This window comes from Mastigoproctus giganteus, chromosome 5 (assembly GCF_048544385.1).
Source record: "Mastigoproctus giganteus isolate SK-2022 chromosome 5, ASM4854438v1, whole genome shotgun sequence".
NCBI classification, from domain to species: Eukaryota; Metazoa; Arthropoda; class Arachnida; order Uropygi; family Thelyphonidae; genus Mastigoproctus; species Mastigoproctus giganteus.
The window spans coordinates 158264312-158284670 of NC_143579.1; the positions used below are offsets into that span (position 1 = coordinate 158264312).

At 41.0% G+C, this 20359-nt stretch overlaps 1 protein-coding gene across 4 annotated transcripts in view; it reads right to left on the reverse strand.

Moving 5' to 3' along the window:
- The window catches only part of LOC150085792 (clathrin interactor 1-like), a 379846-nt gene that overhangs the window by 290807 nt on the left and 68680 nt on the right, over nt 1-20359 (reverse strand). For all 4 annotated transcript variants that reach the window (XM_090374252.1, XM_090374251.1, XM_090374253.1 and 1 more), the window contains exon 2: nt 19955-20156. In XM_090374252.1, the coding sequence (XP_090230378.1) occupies nt 19955-20156 (202 nt within the window). The remainder of the gene's footprint in view (nt 1-19954; nt 20157-20359) is intronic.

The following is a 20359-nucleotide window of genomic DNA, read 5'->3' on the forward strand; positions in this document are numbered from 1 at the left end:
TAATTTATAAAAATAAGTTAATAACAATTAATTACTTGAAACATAAGAAAAACTTTCCAAACTAACAAGAACTAGAGCTAATTAAATAAAATTATAGGCTGAACTGGAAAGCCAATTAGAGAGAAGAAAACTGTAAAAAAAAAATGACTGTGAAGTAACAGCGAACATCAGACAGATTTGATTTTTGTTTACAGTTCCCTTTCTCTCGAATTGGCTTTCCAATTCGCCTATAATTTTATTTAATTCATTATATCATATAGGATATTCACATTCTTTCCCTCTTTCTCCCACTTTCAATATTTCCGATTTCGGCTTTCTTTCTCCTATTAGTTTTGGCATTTTGAGTAATTTGCACATCCATCTTCTGGCTTTTCAATAGATTTATTACTTCTACTCTATTATACAGGGTGTCTCAAAAATATTGGTACAAACATTTAGGGGAGGTAGGTAACATCTAAAGGAATGTGAATTGCATAGGAACCCATAACCGGAAATGTCACGGGAAAGTAGTAGCAGAGGCACAAGAAGCAGAAATGACACAAGACAGTAATTAGTGGCAAACATTTATTTGACATAATATTAACAATGGAGTACGAGATGGATGCATTTCATGATGTTACAACAGATGCTCAAAGGTTCCACCACGAGACGCGATGCATGCGTGACACCAAAACAGCATGGATTGGTGGACACGGTCGAACACACCTGGAGTTTCTTTGACAGTAGCAGCAGCGCAGACGAGTCTCGCCACGAGATCCATTTCCGTCTCCACAGGCGATTCATATACGATAGATTTTAGGGCCCCCCACAGAAAGAAATCAAGGCTCGATAAATCAGGTGAGTGTGGGGGCCAGGCAACGGGTCCACCACGGCCAATCCATCGACACCCAAAACGCCTGTTCAAATGGTCACGAACACACCTTCCATAATAGGCAGGCGCCCCGTCATGTTGAAACCAAATGTTGCTTCTCACATTTGCTGGAACATCGTCAAGTAACCATGGTAGAACTTGCTCAAGAAAGATAAGATATTTAGTGGAGTTCATGCGGGATGGTAACAGGTATGGGCCGACTAAGCAGTCACCGACCATACCTGCCCACACATTTATTGCGAAGTGATGTTGTGCCGCATGGGAGCGCACACCGTGTGGGTTGTCGTGAGCCCACACATGAGGATTGTGCTGATTGAATAAGCCTTCCAAAGTGAAATAAGCCTCATCCATGAACAAAACATAGCTGGAAAATTCAAGTCTTGAAAACTTTCTTGGAGAAACTTCTGCGCAAAAGCCACACGTGCAGGATGATCTTGGGGGAGCAGTAACTGAACCCTTTGGAGATGAAAGGGATGTAAGGAATCGTCGTGCCAGACACGCTGTACACTGCAATGAGACACTCCTAAGGCAGAGGCAATGGCACGTGTGCTGGAAGTAGGATTATTCTGGACAGCATTCAACACACTTTCTTCCATGGCGGGAGTTTGCATCGAATGTAGTCTGCCTGCACTACTCCTGTTACCTCTAAATGACCCATAATTGCACAAATTTTGATGCACACGCACAAACAAACGGTGGTCCGGTACATGTATGTCTGGGAAGTGTTCTCCATAAATTCGTTGAGCGGCTTGTCCATTGCCCTCTGCTAACCAATACACTAGGTGCATGTCTGCCAGCTCACAGTTCATATATCGATGCATGCTCTTCGTGTGGCGACTACTGCTTGAATGAGTAAACCAGAAATTTTCCCTCTCGCGAACTGATGAACAGCGCCATGTACCGACTTAGGGTGACGTTTCCGGCTATGGGTTCCTATGCGATTCACATTCCTTTAGATGTTACCTACCTCCCCTAAACGTTTGTACCAATATTTTTGAGACACCCTGTATATATATATATATATTATTGAAGTTACGTATTGAAAAATTAATACAAATGCCTATAGTATGGCAAAATTGTAAAGCGAAAATTTAACATAAACCTAACAATTAATCGTAATAGGGAGGGCAGAGAAGGGGTAACAAGACAGAAACTGTACCCGAAAGCCTCCAAATAATTTAGAATATATTCAAAACCCAAATTATACTATATATTCATCCCCAAACTCCTAAAAAAAGCTTAATGTTGTAAAAAAAGCTTCTCAAATTATCTTGTATATGCCGTATGTAAGAGAAAATTCCTTGTGGCAGCCAACTACGAATTAACTCGAGACGTATTATTACCTGTAGAAGTCGCCGTATATGAGTCAGCGCTGTGCATAAATCCGTAGCAGTGACATAGACTGTGCCATGTATGTACGTTGTATCTAGTAATTCGTTACGTGTTTCTGAAAAAAAAAAAAAAAAAAAACACGGATAAGAAGAGACCACTGACTGAAGAGCTTGAGCTATATGCTAATATGAGTGACTCTGAATTTGAAGAGATTTTTGATGAGCCATACGGTTCTGGTTCCGAAAGTGACAATTATGAACCTTCTAACGATTCAAGTGAGGATAGCGAAGGTGAAGCCAGCTCCCAGCCTGAAGATAATCCTAATTCTCTGCCGGCAAGTATATTAAATAATGATAATAATTTGTGGAATGAAATAGCACAAGATCCTCCACAATTTATTTTTGAAGAGAACGTCAGTTTGAAAATGGACACAACAGAACTTAGTGTACAAAAATTGGTGAACCTATATTTTTCGGAAGAATTTCTTACATTATTAGCCGAAAGTAACTAATTTATACGCTAGGTAAGAAATTGAGCTTCTTATTTTTGCGACCTCGCAAAAATATGCTAAGTCGTCAAAATGGAAGGACACTGACATCCCAGAAATGAAAGTGCTTCTTGGACTTTTGTTACAAATGGGTCCTTGTTCTTTTCTTTCAAAAGAGCATTACTGGAGTACAAGTGCATTCTACAATGTTATGTTTTGATAATCATTTATGAGTCGAAATAGATTCCAGTTGATATTACAATATTTTATTACGTATAACATTATTGAAATGATTCAATTTTGAATCATTTCAATAATGTTATACGTAATAATTACATACCAAATAAAAACATCTGTATTGACGATTGACGATGTTGTGGCACAGGAGACTGAATTTCAGCCAGTACATAAAAAATAAAAAGCACAAATACGGAATCAGACTTAACGAACTGTGTGAGTCCAACAGCCTTGTTATGAAAATAAAAATTTACTCAGGTAAATCAGAAGAAACTGAACAAAACATCAGTCATAATACTGAAGTTGTGCTATACTTGCTTGAGGACTACTTAGACAAGGAATATGTAGTGTATATGGACAATTTTTATAATTCTGTTGCTCTGACTAAATTGTTGTCTGCTCAAAAAACTTGTATGTGGAACATTAGCACCAACAGAAAAGAAAATCGAAAAGATCTGGTGATGAGAAAATTGAAGAAAGGAGAAGTTGCATGGCAATGAAATGGCCTTCTTGTAGTTTGTAAGTGGAGGGATAAAAGAGCAGTTCTCACTATTTCTAACAAACACATTGAAATGGTTGAGGTACGTAACAGAAATGGAAAAATCGATAAAACCCAACATAATTTGAGATTACAATAGTGGAATGTCCAGCATAGATTGATTGGATCAAATGCTCTCATATTATTCAGAGCTAAGAAAAACCATAAGATGGCCAAAAAAAATTGCATTACATATTTTAGAAATATATATATACATAACACATACATCCTTTTCCGTCAAGTTACAGGTTCCACCATAAAATCTCTAAAATTCAGAGAAACATTCATTGAATCTTTGATTGGAGAAAAAATTCTAAGCTTTCCAAAGAAGATTAGGTCTGAACACGACATTCATTATTTAGAGGCGATACCACCAACTGAAAAAAAAACCCAACTAAGCCGTGTTGAGTATGTACCAGAAATAAAAAACGCAGAGAAACACGCTATTATTGTCCAGTGTGCCAAGAAAAGCCTGCTCTTTGTGCAGAAGAATGTTTCAAGTAATATCACAAATAAACACTATAATATTATCATGAATTTTAGTAATACACTTTTCTTTATGTATTTGTAAATAATATATATTTTTTTTTGTGAATAAATATTCTGTTTTCTGCCACCATGGTTGATTTTTCATTCTTATCCCAGAAGCCAACTATCCATCAGTTGCACTTGTTTGCTACAAATATACTTGTAGCTATGCCTGAAAGGCAAGTCATACCAGTCTGAGTTAACTCATAGGTGGCGTCCTGGGCCAAATCCCCAATGCCAATACGAGTTACTTCATATTTGGCAGTCAACGTGTTAATTAATTCTTATTGGAATCTAATGGATGTGTTAAAAATTAATTCCAATAATCAAGAGAAAAATGAGAAAGTCTAAAGGCATTTTGTTCATCACTGAGTAATGAAGAAAAGGAAATGCTTGTCGATAAAAACTGGGTGCAATGTTTCTCAAAATTTCCAGGGGCAAATAATTTGTCCCAAATTGTAAGCTCCATATTAAGCATTCCACATTCAAATGCTTCATCAGAAAGAGTTTTCAGCTTGAAAACTGCTTGGTGGAAAGAGAGAAACTGTATTTTATTAGAAAATTTAGAAGTCGAACTTATGGTAAAAGAAAACTATAACATGTCCTGTTCAGAATTTAAAAACTTTTTAAAATCTTCGGAAAGAAATTTTATTATAATAGAAATAATATTATACTTTATATAGGACAAATACATATTAACAACAATCACATAACAAATAAATACTATGATTGATTGATTAAAAAAAATGTATTTTAATTGTAATTTTATATTTTTATTTTACTTTTTGAAGGAAAAAATGCTATATTACATATTTCGATTCAAGTTGTCCCGCTTACAAATTTTCAAAATATGACCACCCTGAATGTGCTGCACTCTTTGCTCATGAATATATTACTTTGCCTATTCCTCTATGGTTCTGTTAGTGGGAGGTAGTTTGACCCACTCAACACCATTCTTTGTACACCTTAACTACAGTGTGCCATGAGCAATCAACAAGACATACCGTTTCTGATATGAAAACACCTGATGCACTAGTTTCCACAATCATGCTCTTTTGAAACTGTGATATCTTTTCTACATTACATAACTGCTACTTCATCACTTTGACTTGCATGACCTGATGCAAATTACCACTGTTCTAGCATAGGAAGCTGTTTAGGCTTTTATACTGCAAGCTATGAGCATAGTCCTATACAGATGGGATGATCACTAAGTGTATGTATTCTCTGTATATACATTTGTATATATATATATATATTTTTTTTTTAAATAACTGTTCATTTTCTTTTAATGATCATAATTAGTCTACCTTAAATTATTATTGAAAAATTTTTAATAAGTCAACTTATTCAAAAATACTTCAATGTTGTGCTACTAAATGTTAAGTGTTAAGAGAGAGAGAAGTAGAAGGGAATCACCAAGAAAGAAGAATGATGATATCCAGCTCAGGACCCTGGGTTTGCCAAGGGTTTGGTTTGGTTTGGTTTGGTTTTTTATGGCGCATTGGCAGCTGTGGCCATAATGCGCCAAGACTATGTAATATTTAAAAAGTTTAAATTCTCGGTGACCTAATTAGTAAGGCCACCATGTCCAGATATATAATAATGTAACAAAAGCATAAATTAAATACAATTAAAAACTTTTATTAATTTAAAATAGCTAAAAACAGCAGACACATTGTCATTGTCAGATAAAATCTGACTGAGTGTATACGGCTCAGTCAGATGGTTAAAAGTGGTAAAACGGATATTGCTAAAATCTGGACAGTCAATTAAAATGTGTCTAATAGTTAAAGTTGTACCACAGGACACACACATAGGAGGGTCATCAGCCCTCAGCAAAAACGAATGAGTCAAATGACTATGTCCTATGCGGGTCCGGGCAAGAACAACTTCCTCCTTACGATTCCTGCGCAGACTAGACTGCCACGGTTCAATTACAGGCTTTATACAATATAGTTTATTCCCAGTCTGTCTATTCCACAAATCCTGCCATTGGGAATGTATCTTTTGCTGTATTGTTTGCCTGTAGTCTGTATAGGGGACTGACAGGCAGCGGTTATTATTGGGAATTGCTGATTTGGCTGCGGCGTCAGCCAAATCATTTCCCTTAATCCCAAAGTGGCTAGGAATCCAGCAGAAGCGGATGTCATATTCACGTTCACGGAGGAAGTGAATCTTCTGCTGAATGCTAGACAGAACTGGATGAGAATTATATTTCACGGTTATTAAAGCCTGTAACACGCTGAGAGAGTCAGAATATAAAATGAACTGTTGGTGTTGGCATTCACTAATGTGATCCAAGGCTAACTCTATTGCGTGCAGCTCTGCAGTAAATATGCTGCATTCAGAGGGAATCTGCTCCGATGTAGTGCTGTCTGTAAAGACAGCAGCAGATCCCACATATGATTCCGACTTCGAGCCATCTGTGTAAACTGGCGCGAAGTCAGAATATTCAGCTCGGTGTGCTGAATAAAGCTGCAGGTAGACAGACGATGGAGTGTCCGACTTTCCCCAATTTTTAAGGGACAAGTCACATGCCGGAACATAAGCATGACAGGGTGGAAGGGGTTGCTTCGGTGTTTGAGCAACCTTGTCTACCTTGATATTAAGTTCTTTGAGTAGCTCTTGGAGACGAATACCAAAAGGACGATTGGCAGTCTTACGGGTATTGTATAAATTTTCCCATCGTGGCTCAAAAACGAATGGCCACGAAGGATGGTCTGGCAGGGATTTCAGTTTTAAAGCGTACTTTAAAGACAACTGCTTACGTCGAAGCAATAAAGATGGTTCGTTTGCCTCGACGTATAAGCTCTGAACAGGAGATGTGCGATATGCTCCAGTAGCAATATTTTTTTTTTGTTTTGTTTTGTTTTGGTTTTATTGGCGCATTAGCTACTAAGGCTATAATGCGCCAAGACCATGTCATTTATAAAATAATTTAAACTTTCAGTGACCTAATTAGTTAGGTCACTATGTCAAGAAGTATAAGAAAAATGTAAATTTTATAAACGAGTAAAAATATTTATTGACTTTAAAAATCTAAAAATAGCAGACACATTGTCATTGTCGGATAAAATCTGACTGAGTGTATATGGCTCAGTCAGATCATTAAAAGCGGTAAGACGGATACTGCTAAAAACTGGACATTCGATTAAAATGTGTCTAATTGATAAAACTGTGCCACAAGACTCACACATAGGAGGGTCATCAGCCCTCAGCAAAAATGAATGAGTTAAATGACTGTGTCCTATGCGGGTCCGGGCAAGAACAACTTCCTCCTTACGATTCCTGCGCAGACTAGACTGCCACGGTTCAATTACAGGCTTTATACGATATAGTTTATTTCCAGTCTGTCTATTCCACAAGTCCTGCCATTGGGAGTGTATTTTCTCGAGTATTCTTTGCCTGTAGTCTGTATAGGGGACTGACAGGCAGCGATTATTTCTGGGAATTGTTGATTTGGCTGCGGTGTCAGCCAAATCATTTCCCTTAATCCCAATGTGGCTAGGAATCCAGCAGAAGCGGATATCATATTCACGTTCACGGAGGAAGTGAATCTTCTGCTGAATGCTAGACAGAACTGGATGAGAATTAAATCTCACGGTTATTAAAGCCTGTAACACACTAAGAGAATCAGAATATAAAATGAACCGTTGGTTTTGGCATTTACTGATGTGATCCAAAGCTAACTCAATAGCGTGCAGCTCTGCAGTAAATATACTGCATTCAGAGGGAATCTGCTCCGATGTAGTGGTGTCCCTAAAGACAGCAGCAGATCCCACATATGATTCTGACTTCGAACCGTCTGTGTAAACTGGCGCGAAGTCAGAATGTTCAGCTCGGTGTGCTGAATAAAGCTGCAGGTAGACCGATGATGGAGTGTCCGACTTTCCCCAATTTTTAAGGGACAAGTCACATATTGGAATACGAGCATGCCAGGGTGGAAGGGGTTGCTTCGGTGTTTGGGCAACCTTGTCTACCTTGATATCAAGTTCTATGAGTAGCTCTTGGAGACGAATTCCAAAAGGACGATTAGCAGTCTTACGGGTATTGTACAAATTTTCCCATCGTGGCTCAAAAACGGATAGCCACGTAGGATGGTCTGGCAGGGATTTCAGTTTAAAAGCGTAGTTTAGACACAACTGCTTACGTCGAAGCGATAACGGTGGTTCGTTTGCTTCGACGTATAAACTCTGGACAGGAGATGTTCTATATGCTCCAGTAGCGATACGAAGAGCCTGGTGATGGACAGGATCCAGCCATCGAAGGGCACTGTCTCTGGCTGAAGAATATACCTGGGACCCATAATCAAGTTTGGATCGCACAAGTGCACGGTAAAGCCGAAGAAGCGTGCATCGGTCCGCTCCCCAAGATGTAGAGGAGAGCGAGCGGAGAATATTAAGCCCGCGTGTGCACTTTGTGCGAAGTTGACGGATGTGGTGCAGAAAGGTCAACTTTTTATCAAATACGAGTCCCAAGAATTTTGTGTCCGCTGCTACTGGAATAGCATTTTGTCCGAGCATTAATTCAGGTTCAGGATGAAGATTACGCTTACGACAAAAATGTACGCAAACGGTCTTCTCCGGCGAGAACCTGAAGCCATTTGCAAGTGCCCAGGAGTTGAGGCGGTCAATGGCTTTCTGCAGTTGTCTTTCAATAACCCTCATGTTGCATGACTGACAAAAAATGCTAAAGTCATCAACATAGAGGGCACTGTTTACAGTTGGAGGAAGTTGTTCTGTGATGGAATTTATTTTGATGGCGAAAAGCGTGACACTTAATACTGATCCTTGTGGTACTCCCTCCTCTTGGCTAAAGGAGCGAGAGAGTGAGGATCCCACACGAACTTGGAAAGATCGATTGGCTAAAAAGTTTTGAATAAACACGGGGAGATGCCCTCTAAGGCCTAGGCTGTGCAGATCTTTTAAGATGCCAAATCTCCAAGTTGTGTCATACGCTTTCTCCATGTCAAAGAACACCGACACCAAGTGTTCACGTTTTAGGAAAGCATCCCGGATGGATGTTTCCAGTCTAATAAGATGGTCCAAAGTGGACCGGTTCCTTCGGAAGCCGCACTGGATGTTGGAGAGAAGGTCATTGGTTTCTAAATACCAGATTAAACGAGAATTCACCATTCTCTCCAGGATTTTGCACAAACAGCTAGTCAGAGCAATGGGACGATAATTTCTAGTGACTTTTGGATCCTTTCCTGGCTTAGCGAAGGCAAGAACGGTTGCCTTGCACCAGGGATCCGGAAACTGCCCTTCGGTAAAGATTCTGTTATACAGAAAGAGCAGATAATCCATAGATTTTGGTGAAAGATGTTTAATCATATCATAATGGATGCCATCTGGTCCAACAGCACTTGCTTTGGAAAGAGTGAGGGCTCTTTTCAGTTCATGAATAGTGAATTCCCTGTTGTAGGGACAGTCGCTCTTACAATTAAAATTAAGTGCCTGTTTTTCTATTTTTTGTTTCAGGACCAGGAACTCTGGGGAATAAGAAGATGTTGCACAGATTTTAGAGAATGTTTCCCCAAGAGAGTTGGCTATTGCAGTTGGATCTGCAATAGCGCATCCATTATAATCTAGGATTGAAGTAGGGTGGGATGTATGTTTTCCCTTCATTTTCCGGATTTTATCCCAGACTACCTTAGAGTTGGTAGACTGGGTAATAGATGATGTAAAACGGATCCACGATTCCCTTTGACTCTGACGGCGGATGTAGCGTGCTTTGGCTCGTGCACGTTTAAACACTATAAGGTTGTTCGTGGTGGGATATCGACGGAATATCCCCCACGCTTTGTTTTGAGCCTTTTTTGCTGCTGTGCATTGGGAATTCCACCAAGGTTTGGGAAATGGTGGAAACCGGGTAGATGTTTTTGGAACAGTATTCGCAGCTGCTTGGACGATAATTTCTGTGATGTACGTTACTGCATCATTGATCGGCTCCTGACTGACCGTACTGAGTTCAAAATTTGCCTGATGTTGGAAGGCAGTCCAGTCAGCCTGATCAATCTTCCACCGTGGTAACCTGAAGGGAAGACATGGTCTCCCGCTGTGTAACAAGGTTATCACAGGGAAGTGATCACTTCCAAATGGATTCTCCTCCACTTCCCAAGTGAGTGAAGGGAGTAGAGAAGGGGAGCAGATAGAGAGATCAATGGCAGAAAAGGTACGGGTAGGCATGTGGAAGAAGGTGTTTGTTCCAGTATTTAGAAAGGAAAGGTCATTGTCATTGAGCATACGCTCTATGACCCGTCCCCTTCCATTGATGTTTGCACTACCCCACAGGGTGTTATGTCCGTTAAAATCCCCGAGAAGTAAGAAAGGGGGAGGCAACTGCGATACAAGATCATCAAGGTCTTCCTGGGAGATGTCAGTCCCAGGTGGCAAATAAATAGAGCACACAGTTAATAAAAATCCCACTGTCAGGCGAATTGCAACAGCCTCAATGCTGGTTGTAATTAGCAAGGGCTGAACTGGGGTCTGATTACCCACAAGGATAGCCACTCCTCCATGAGCAGGACCATCCGCAATTCTATCCTTACGAAAGATTGTGATGTTATGCAATGTGGGATCATCATTTGCCTTTAGATAAGTCTCCTGCAAGCAAAAGCAAACTGGCTCGTGCTTTTGCAGGAGGGCCTTGATGTCATCAGTATTTCGCCGGAATCCACGACAATTCCATTGTAGGAATTTAGCCATTACTTTGGCTTGGTGGGTCCATCAGGCGGCTTCCGAGGTGCTGAGGGCTTACTTTTGTCAGTCTTGGATTTATCTTTTTTGGGGAAGAATGGACGCTGTCCCGTGTCCATTTCTTCCTCCGCAAAGAGTTCCAAGACAGATTCATCCTGTACCTCCTTGTTCTCTACATCCATTGTTTCTGTTCTTACTGCAGGCTCTTTACCACTTGGTTTTGGTAGTGGTGGAGCACTAGGAGGTACGGATATAGGAGTGGCAACTGACTGTGTTTTTTTGGTGGGCTTTTGAGAACTCAATAAATAGCGTGCAATCGGGGTGAATGACTCTTTTGGTGGAATAGTCATCTCAGTTTGTGTCCCGATAGTGCACTTAGCAGAAACCTTCTGGGCGTATGAAGGTTTCCCGCTATTTACTGGTTGGATACGTTTTCTGGCCTCTGGGTAGGAGATATTCAGCTCTGTCTTCAGTTTTTGTATTTCTTTTTCATCCTTCCACCGCTGGCATGCTCTGGAGTAGGCAGGATGATCTTGTTGACAATTTACACAGATCGGTTTAGAAGCTGAACATTCCTTGCTCTCGTGGTCTTTCGCACCACATCGAGCACAGGCAGGGTTACCACGACAAGATGTTTGTGAGTGGCCGTATTTTTGGCATCTAAAGCACCGCAGTGGGTTTGGGATATAAATCCTCACTGGGCAGTTTAGATAGCCTGCCTTGATGGAACTTGGAGGCCGTGGGGTGTTAAACGTTAGGATGAGAACTCGGGTAGGGACGAGGTTCCCATCCTTTCTCATTGATATCCTTTTAACAGCTGTCACTCCTTGGTCTTTTAATTCAGAGCAGATCTCTTCTTCAGAAACATGAAGAAGGTCCCACTCTGAAATGACGCCTCTTGAAGAGTTCAAAGTTTTGTGGGGGGTTACAATGATAGGTATTCCCCCTATTGATGTGGCGTTCAGGATTTTTTCCGCCTGTTTAATATTTGTAGCTTCGACCAAAAGGTCGCCAGAACGCAGTCGTTTAACAGATTTGGGTGAACCAGCCAACCCTTCTAATCCTTTCTGGATGAAGAAGGGTGACATCTTTCCAATGGACTGCTCTCCGGTGGAATGGAGAATGAGGAAAAGCGGTGTCACTGATGGTGGTGGTTTATCCTCAGTTCTGGCTCGTTTTGCAGAGGTGTTATCTGCGTCATCATCGCGATTAGGTAGGGGCCTTGTTGGGGCCCCAGAAGAAGGATTTAAATTACTCATGAGAGTAAAGAAAAAATGTCTGATGCCTAAGTACCTCACCCACCACGGAGCCCTACGAGGGGGCGCCCACTCGTGAACTAGCAGGTACTGCGTACACGAATGGGACGCCGAGTTCGCTTAGAACACCATACCCACGTTACCAATAAGTCTTTATCCCGTCCCAGGACCATAGGGAGGGAGACTTATTGGAACGCAGTTGACCCTAGCAGTATAATACCACCCGCCGATTGATCCCAGTCGAGCCGGTCCGGGACCACCCGTCTCGTCGAAGCAGGGGCCAAAGTGGTGTATTAAGGCTGGGCCCCTCAACCACCAGGATCCCCCTTTCCGCTTCCACGGGTCGCGGCGCACGGCTGCACACGCCGGATTCCAACGATGTAACCCTGGAACCAAGGTATGGGCGTTAGATCCCAGTGATGCTAGTCTGGAAGTCCAGCAGCGTCACTGGGAGGTCCCCTCACCACGTACAGGTGCCCACGTCGAGGGGGCCAGTAGCAATACGTAGGGCCTGATGATGGACAGGGTCCAGCCATCGAAGGACACTATCTCTGGCGGAGGAATATACGTGGGACCCATAATCTAATTTGGATCGCACAAGTGCACGGTAAAGCCATAGAAGGGTACATCGGTCTGCTCCCCAAGATGTAGAGGAGAGCGAGCGGAGAATATTAAGACCGCGTGTGCACTTTGTGCGGAGTTGACGGATGTGATCCAGAAAGGTAAGTTTTTTATCGAATATGAGTCCCAAGAATTTTGTGTCTGCTGCTACTGGAATAGCATCATGTCCAAGCCTTAATTCAGGTTCAGGATGAAGATTACGCTTACGACAAAAATGTACGCAAACGGTCTTCTCCGGCGAGAACCTGAAGCCATTTGCAAGTGCCCAGGAGTTGAGACGATCAATGGCTTTCTGCAGTTGTCTTTCAATAACCCTCATGTTGCATGACTGACAAAATATGCTAAAGTCATCAACATAGAGGGCACTGTTTACAGTTGGAGGAAGTTGTTCTGTGATGGCATTTACTTTGATGGCAAAAAGCGTGACACTTAATACTGATCCTTGTGGTACTCCCTCCTCTTGGCTAAAGGAACGAGAGAGTGAGGATCCCACACGAACTAGGAAAGATCGATTGGCTAAAAAGTTTTTAATAAAAAAGGGGAGTTGCCCCCTAAGACCCAGGCTATGCAGATCTTTTAAGATGCCAAATCTCCAAGTTGTGTCATACGCTTTCTCCATGTCAAAGAACACCGACACCAAGTGTTCGCGTTTTAGGAAAGCATCCCGGATGGATGTTTCCAGTCTAATAAGATGGTCCAATGTGGATCGGTTCCTTCGGAAGCCGCACTGGATATTGGAGAGAAGGTCATTTGATTCTAAGTACTATATTAAACGAGAATTGACCATTCTCTCCAGGATTTGCACAGACAGCTAGTCAGAGCAATAGGACGATAATTGGTAGTGACTTTTGGATCCTTTCCTGGCTTAGCAAAGGCAAGAACGATTGCCTTGCGCCAGGAATCCGGAAACTGCCCTTCAATAAAGATTCTGTTATACAGAGAGAGCAGATAATCCATAGATTTTGGTGAAAGATGTTTAACCATTTCATAATGGATGCCATCTGGTCCAACGGCACTTGCTTTGGAAAGGGCGAGGGCTCTTTTCAGTTCCTGAATAGTGAACGACCCATTATAGGGATAGATGTTCTTAGACTTAAAATTAAGTGCCTGTTTTTCCAGTTTATGTTTCAGGACCAGGAACTCTGGGGAATACGAAGATGTTGCTGAGATGTTAGAGAATGTTTCCCCAAGAGCATTGGCTATTGCAGTTGGATCTGCAATAGCGCATCCATTATAATCTAGGATTGAAGAAGGGTGGGATGTATATTTTCCCTTCATTTTCCGGATTTTATCCCAGACTACCTTAGAATTGGTAGACTGGTTAACGGATGATGTAAAACGGATCCACGATTCCTTTTGACTCTGACGGCGAATGTAGCGTGCTTTGGCTCGTGCACGCTTGAAGGCTATTAGATTAACAGTGGTAGGATATCGGCGGAATATCCCCCACGCTTTGTTTTGAGCCTTTTTTGCTGTTGTGCATTGGGAATTCCACCAAGGTTTGGGAAATGGTGGAAACCGGGTAGATGTTTTTGGAACAGTATTCGCAGCTGCTTGGACGATAATTTCTGATGTACGTTACTGCATCATTGATCGGCTCCTGACTGACCGTACTGAGTTCAAAATTTGCCTGATGTTGGAAGGCAGTCCAATCAGCCTGAATCTTCCACCGTGGTAACCTGAAAGGAAGACACGGTCTCCCACTGTGTAAGGAGGTTATCACAGGGAAGTGATCACTTCCATATGGATTCTCCTCCACTTCCCAAGTGAGTGAAGGGAGTAGAGAAGGGGAGCAGATAGAGAGATCAATGGCAGAAAAGGCACGGGTAGGCATGTGGAAGAAGGTGTTTGTTCCAGTATTTAGAAAGGAAAGGTCATTGTCATTGAGCATACGCTCTATGACCCGTCCCCTTCCATTGATGTTAGCACTACCCCACAGGGTGTTATGTCTGTTAAAATCCCCGAGAAGTAAGAAAGGGGGAGGCAACTGCGATACAAGATCATCAAGGTCTTCCTGGGAGATGTCAGTCCCAGGTGGCAAATAAATAGAGCACACAGTTAATAAAAATCCCACTGTCAGGCGAATTGCAACAGCCTCAATGCTGGTTGTAATTAGCTGGTTTGTTTTTGTTTGTTTGTTTTTTTTTTTTTTTTTAGGAGCATTAGCAACTAAGGCCATATTGCTCCGGGATATGCGGTGGTCATTCCTTGACCTTTCCGCATCCTCCGTATTTGGTGGTGACGGGCTCGAACCCCGGTCTAATCAAGAAGCGCGTGCTACGCACTGCTGCTCCTTCCCACCTGGCTACGGAGGCGCCTATTGTAATTAGCAAGGGCTGAACTGGAGTCTGATTACCCACAAGGATAGCCACTCCTCCATGAGCAGGACCATCCGCAATTCTATCCTTGCGAAAGATTGTGATGTTATGCATTGTGGGATCATCATTTGCCTTTAGATAAGTCTCCTGCAAGCAAAAGCAAACTGGCTCGTGCTTTTGCAGGAGGGCCTTGATGCCATCAGTATTTCGCCGGAATCCACGACAATTCCATTGTAGGAATTTAGCCATTACTTTGGCTTGGTGGGTCCATCAGGCGGCTTCCGAGGTGCTGAGGGCTTACTTTTGTCAGTCTTGGATTTATCTTTTTTGGGGAAGAATGGACGCTGTCCCGTGTCCATTTCTTCCTCCGCAAAGAGTTCCAAGACAGATTCATCCTGTACCTCCTTGTTCTCTACATCCATTGTTTCTGTTCTTACTGCAGGTTCTTTACCACTTGGTTTTGGTAGTGGTGGAGCACTAGGAGGTACGGATATAGGAGTGGCAACTGACTGTGTTTTTTTGGTGGGCTTTTGAGAACTCAATAAATAGCGTGCAATCGGGGTGAATGACTCTTTTGGTGGTATAGTCATCTCAGTTTGTGTCCCGATAGTGCACTTAGCAGAAACCTTCTGGGCGTATGAAGGTTTCCCGCTATTTACTGGTTGGATACGTTTTCTGGCCTCTGGGTAGGAGATATTCAGCTCTGTTTTCAGTTTTTGTATTTCTTTTTCATCCTTCCACCGCTGGCATGCTCTGGAGTAGGCAGGATGATCTTGTTGACAATTTACACAGATCGGTTTAGAAGCTGAACATTCCTTGCTCTCGTGGTCTTTCGCACCACATCGAGCACAGGCAGGGTTACCACGACAAGATGTTTGTGAGTGGCCGTATTTTTGGCATCTAAAGCACCGCAGTGGGTTTGGGATATAAATTCTCACTGGGCAGTTTAGATAGCCTGCCTTGATGGAACTTGGAGGCCGTGGGGTGTTAAACGTTAGGATGAGAACTCGGGTAGGGATGAGATTCCCATCCTTTCTCATTGATATTCTTTTGACAGCCGTCACTCCTTGTTCTTTCAATTCAGAGCAGATCTCTTCTTCAGAAACATGAAGAAGGTCCCACTCTGAAATGACACTACGTGAAGAGTTCAAAGATTTGTGGGGGGTTACGATGATAGGTATTCCCCCTATTGATATGGCGTTCAGGATTTTTTCCGCCTGTTTAACATTTGAAGCTTCGACCAAAAGGTCGCCAGAACGCAGTCTTTTTACAGATTTTGGTGAACCTGCCAACCCTTCTAATCCTTTCTGGATGAAGAAGGGTGACATCTTTCCAATGGACTGCTCTCCGGTAGAATGGAGAATGAGGAAAAGCGGTGTCACTGATGGTGGTCGTATTTCCTCAGTTCTGGCTCTTTTTGCAGAGGTGTTATCTGCGTCATGATCTCGATTAGGTACGGGCCTTGTTGGGGCCCCAGAAGAAATGGGATTTAAATTACTCATAGGAGTAAAGAGAAAATGTCTGATGCCTAAGTACCTCACCCACCACGGAGCCCTACGAGGGGGCGCCCACTCGTGAACTAGCAGGTACTGCGTACACGAGTGGGACGCCGAGTTCGCTTAGAACACCATACCCACGTTACCAATAAGTCTTTATCCCGTCCCAGGACCATAGGGAGGGAGACTTATTGGAACGCAGTTGACCCTAGCAGTATAAAACCACCCGCCGATTGATCCCAGTCGAGCCGGTCCGGGACCGCCCATCTTGTCGAAGCAGGGGCCAAAGTGGTGTATTAAGGCTGGGCCCCTCAACCACCAGGATCCCCCTTTCCGCTTCCACGGGTCACGGCGCACGGCTGCACACGCCGGATTCCAATGGTGTAACCCTGGAACCAAGGTATGGGCGTTGGATCCCAGTGATGCTAATCTGGAACCCCAGCAGCATCACTGGGAGGTCCCCTCACCACGTACAGGTGCCCACGTCGAGGGGTTTGCCAAGGGTCCTGAGCTGGATATCACCATTCTTCTTTCTTGCTTTCTTGGTGATTCCCTTCTACTTCTCTCTCTCTCTCTCTCTCTCTCTCAGGGTAACACAGGATTTTTTTTCCTTTTGGCTGGTGCAGTATAAACCTCACGTTTCCTTGCACCTTATGGCTGCTAATAATAATAATAATAATAATAATAATAATATACGTTATTCTTTTAATATAATACATACACAAAGCATTAATTATGTTATTTTTATCCAGAATGCCATATTATGTGATCAAGAGCAAATCAATTTGCTTACATTATTATTTACTTGTAAAATAATAAGAGGAGTTTACCTCAATATAGTACGTAGAACACTTCCATATGATACACAACGTACTACCACAGAATATGTCAGATAGTTCACGAACACCCCCCACCCAGTATTCAATGAACCGACATATCAACAGGTTACAACTTTCCTCATGTACACTATCGCAGGACCAGATTTCACTTTTATCCAAAGGACTAAATTATAATTTACCACCTCGAAAACTACCTAAAAACAATGTGTGATTGATACTGAATTTGGACTTCGTAATGTTCCACAAAAAGATGTATTTATTCAACAAGTTAACCAAGTAGTGAATAACATAAAAGAAACGCGACTTCCTAAATTGAATACACATGACAGTTCAGCTTTACGAGAACTTCGGGGAAATAAGGACATTATCATACAGAGGGCAGATAAAGGAGATACAGTGGTAATACTAGATAAACCTGATTATATTAATAAGTTAGATTCAGTTGTTTCAGATACCTCCACTTATCTTGAAGTAGACCCGGCATTGTTTACCAATTTGGTCAATCAATACAATAAAACGTTAACCACGTATTGAAAAAACGACTATGGTCCAGTTAAAGGAATTGATGGCCAGAACATACAATATTCCTGCACTTTTCGGTCAGGTAAAATTACACAAGACTGGATTTCCTATTCGACCTATTGTTTCCTACAGGAACTCGGCATTTTCATCCTTAGCCACACATGTATATAACATTATAAAACCCTTTAGACAGGTAATACAATTTGGGATTAAGAACTACGATGCATTATTTAATAATCTTAAAGACTGTAGACTCGGCGACAATGACAATTTATTCTCACTAGATGTTACCTCGTTTTATATGCGAATGTAAACATTGAATACACATTAGATATTATTTGGGATATGTTAAATAAAAACTCGACACCAATTAATTATACGAAGCTACCTATTAAGGAAATTTTTCACTTAATTAAACTGTTAGTTGAGGCCAACTACATCACCTTTGGAGACAAGGTGTACAAACAAATTTTTGGATTACCAATGGGTTTGAGCCTGAGCGGCTTAATGTCAGAGATCTATCTCTCAACAATTGAGCATATACATTTGGCATCTTTTCGACCCCGTATCACATACTATGGGAGGTATTTAGACGACGTTCTAGTTATTACTGATAGTAGTACTATCCAAGACATTTTACATTCGTTTAATAATATTCATTCTAGACTCAAATTTACATTGGAAAGGGAGGATACGGATACAAAGTCATTAAACTTTCTAAATTTCATGCTTACCCGGGACTCGAATAAAATAAAATTTAGCATCTATCGAAAACCTACAAACACCGGTATGCTTCTACATTATAATAGCTATCACCCGTTCACCTACAAAAGATCGATTATCTTTAATCAATTTCTAAATGCCTATATATATTCAACGACGGAATCTGCTTTGGACTCAGAAATGCAAATATTAACTAGCAGGTTCTTAAACAAGGGTATTCCATTGCCACAATAAACGGAATTAGGATACAGGCTAAGGATAGGATACAAAATACTACACCAACCAACAATAGTAATATCAAAAAATACTTTATTTCTGTTCCATATGTTGAACAGTGGCACAAACAGCTTAATAAATTCTTTAAAGATACCGAATTTAAAATTGTGGCCAGGCCAACACGGAAGTTACACACTATACTGAACAATCGATCGGTTCTTTCCACGTTCGCAACACAAATTAATGATCTGGTATGCAACATTTCTTGTGGTGATTGCGACTCGTCTTACCAAGGTTCAACGTGATTTTCTCTTAATATTCGTGTAAATCAACATGAAGCCTCAGTTCGTGCTTCTCGTTCAGCAGTGTCAGAATTAGCCTTTCATGCCATTAACGAAAAACATACTTTTTTATTTAACGAGGCCAAAATAATTAATGTTCAACGTAATTATACGCGACTATTAATTGCAGAAACCGTAGAAATTAAATTACACGAGAATTCTGTTAATGTTCGGCGGCCATATTTGATGTCCGATGCGTGGACCTTTACACACACGCGCGAAGACAAATAATCACTATTTAAGTTTCACGTTCAACCCTATTTGGTAATTTTCATTCCTGTGATCACGACATATGGTCGAAAAGTGTTGTCAGGTTCAGGAAGGAAAATCGTTTTGAATATTTTCATTAGATTCTTTTTAATTGCGTTAAATTGATTTTTAATTGTTTTAAATTGATTTTTAATTGTTTTAAATTGATTTTTAATTGTTTTAAATTGATTTTTAATTATTTATATTTTGCTCTAATGTACCGGTAAGTTTCGGTTTTATCGATTTTTTCGTTTTAATTTCTGGAGAGTATCATACAGAAGTGTTCTACGTACTATATTGAGGTAAACTCCTCTTATTATTTTGCAAATATTAATATCAACATAGAACGTATTGAGTATTACAACTCTGATTCATACTATCCAATTATTATTTACTGAACTAGATAAGTTAAGTTCTTATTAAAGTGTGTTACTTGCAAATATTTGTCTCACAATATTAAGGAACAACATATCCAAACATTGGCCAAAAGACATCTGCAAGGCCTCCAAATTGACAGTTTAATTATAACCATCCGTAAAAAGTAAACAAAACGTGATGCACTTAATTAAGCAAAAGTTGGGTAAAATGACAAAGTATGGTTCAACTAAAAACTTTTTACTTTATAGGACTCTTTTCTGCAACTCCAATGACTTTGTTTGTTTATTGTTATCCAACTTACCTTATATGTCCTCCGCCAATTTTTCTTATTGTCATGAAGCATACGTTTCCAAAGCATTCCCATTACTTCTGGGAAATGTTCATATGTGAAAGTACTTTGAGCTATTTCTTGCATAAGCTGTCCTGTAGGTCCCCATGCATCATCATTGGTAGCTTCTCTAACTTTGGCTTCCACTTCTGTATAATTCATTACTACATTGGTACTGAGGGGGAAAAAAAAAAGAAAAGAGCAGAATCAATCAACTTGCTATTTCAACATTTTTTGCATTTCCTGCTCAAAAAAAATTTTTTTTAAACAAACAAAAAAAGGGTTGGCAATGTGAATTCATACTCTTAAGAGTGATACTTACTAAAAATAACAATTAAAAAAAATAATAATAATAATAAAAAAATTCAGGGCTTATAT